The sequence below is a fragment of the Numida meleagris genome, unplaced genomic scaffold (genome assembly GCF_002078875.1).
Source record: "Numida meleagris isolate 19003 breed g44 Domestic line unplaced genomic scaffold, NumMel1.0 unplaced_Scaffold442, whole genome shotgun sequence".
Taxonomy (NCBI): domain Eukaryota; kingdom Metazoa; phylum Chordata; class Aves; order Galliformes; family Numididae; genus Numida; species Numida meleagris.
The window spans coordinates 40,140-41,915 of NW_018364658.1; the positions used below are offsets into that span (position 1 = coordinate 40,140).

The window sequence follows — 1,776 nt, forward strand, 5'->3', positions numbered from 1 at the left end:
GGGCGGCCCGCGGGGCGTGGGGCCGCTGCCAGGCAGGTACGAGCGCACGGTGACGGCACCGCCGGGGCCGGCTGGTCCCGTTTGGGGCCGGCTCTTCCCATCCCAGTCCGGTTGTTCCCGTTTGGGGCTGGTTGTTCCCATCCCAGTCCGGTTGTTCCCGTTTGGGGCCGGTTCTTCCCATCCCAGTCCGGCTGTTCCCGTTTGGGGCTGGTTGTTCCTGTCCAGGTCCGGCTGTTCCTGTTTGGGGCCGGTTCTTCCCATCGCAGTCCGGCTGTTCCCATTTGGGGCCGGCTGTTCCTGTTTGGGGCCGGTTGTTCCCATCCCAGTCCAGCTGTTCCTGTTTGGGGCCAGTTGTTCCCATTTGGGGCCGGCTGTTCTTGTTTGGGGCCGGTTGTTCCCGTCCAGGTCCGGTCGTTCCTGTTGGGGTCCGGCTGTTCCCGTTTGGGGCTGGTTGTTCCCATCTGGGTCTGACTGTTCCCGTTTGGGGCTGGTTGTTCCCATCCGGGTCCGGCTGTTCCCTCTGGGGTCCGGTTGTTCCTGCTGGGGGCCAGCTCTTCCTGTCCGGGTCCGCCTGTTCTTTTTTCGGTCCAGCTGTTCCTATTGGGGGTCGGCTGTTCCCATTTGGGGCCGGCTGTTCCCGTTTGGGTCCAATTGTTCCCATCTGGGTCCAATTGTTCCTGTTGGGGGTTGGTTGTTCCCATTTGGGGTCTGGCTGTTCCCATTTGGGGCCGGCTGTTCCCGTTTGGGGCCAGCTGTTCCCATTTGGGTCCAATTGTTCCCATCCGGGTCCAATTGTTCCTGTTGGGGGTTGGTTGTTCCCATTTGGGGTCCGGCTGTTCCCATTTGGGTCCAGCTGTTCCCATCCGAGTCCGGCTGTTCCCGTTTGGGTCCGGCTGTTCCCATTGGGGTCCGGCTGTTGCTGCACACCCTTGGCTCCCCGGTTGCGGCTGTGCCGGAGCCGAACCTCGGTCCCCGCGGCGGCGCCGTGCCCTGACCGCGTCCCTTGTCCCCGCAGCCGCGGCCGCTGTTGGACGCCGGCGCCGAGCCCGACGCGGCCGAGCTGGAGGCCGAGCTGCTGGCGCTGCTGGGGAAACCCCAGGGCCGAGGTGAGCGGGGTCCCCCCCTCCACCCCGGGACCCCCATCTTCCATGGGGGGGGGAATATGGGGTCCGTTAGGGGTCGCTCCCGGGGACCCCACAGCGTTGTGTTCTGCCCCACGTTCGGCCCCGGGATCCGTGCGGGTCCCTTTGGATTTGGGAAATTTGGGGGTTTGGATGAAAACGACCCCGACCCCTACCCCTCCCCCCCCCCCTGAAAAAAATGAGCCCGGTTTTGCGGCTTCTCCCGCAGCTCCCGTGCCCATGGAGGACATCGAGAAAATGGCAGCGCTCTGCATGCGGGACCCGAGCGACGAGGAGGAGGAGGAGGAGGAGGAGGAGGACGAAGACCTGGAGGGCGAGGAGGAGCTGATGGGGGGGGGGGGGGGGGAGGGGGGCGGTCGGTGTCACCCCCCCCTCCTTTTCGGGGCACGTTCCCCCCCAAAAATGGCTGACCCGACCCCCCTGCTCGGCAGGCGGAGCTGCACCAGGTGCTCGAGGAGGGGGGCTCCGAGCCCCCCGCCCCACAGACCCCACCGGCCCCACAGGCCCCACAGGCCCCACAGGCCCCACAGGCGGAGCCCCCCGGTGCGGGCGGGCAGGGGGCCGTGCTGGAGGAGCGGGCGCGCCTGTACCGGGAAGCGCTGGGCAGCGCCAGGCAGGCGGGGGACGCGGCCCG

The 1,776-nt window shown here is 67.6% G+C and overlaps 1 protein-coding gene across 1 annotated transcript in view; it reads right to left on the minus strand.

Moving 5' to 3' along the window:
• LOC110391658 (collagen alpha-1(I) chain-like) overlaps positions 1-1,150 on the minus strand; it is a 6,285-nt gene extending 5,135 nt beyond the window's left edge. The window contains exon 1 of the mRNA XM_021383613.1: positions 473-1,150. Within this exon, the coding sequence (XP_021239288.1) occupies positions 473-1,150 (678 nt within the window). The remainder of the gene's footprint in view (positions 1-472) is intronic.
• Positions 1,151-1,776: the final 626 nt, after the last annotated feature.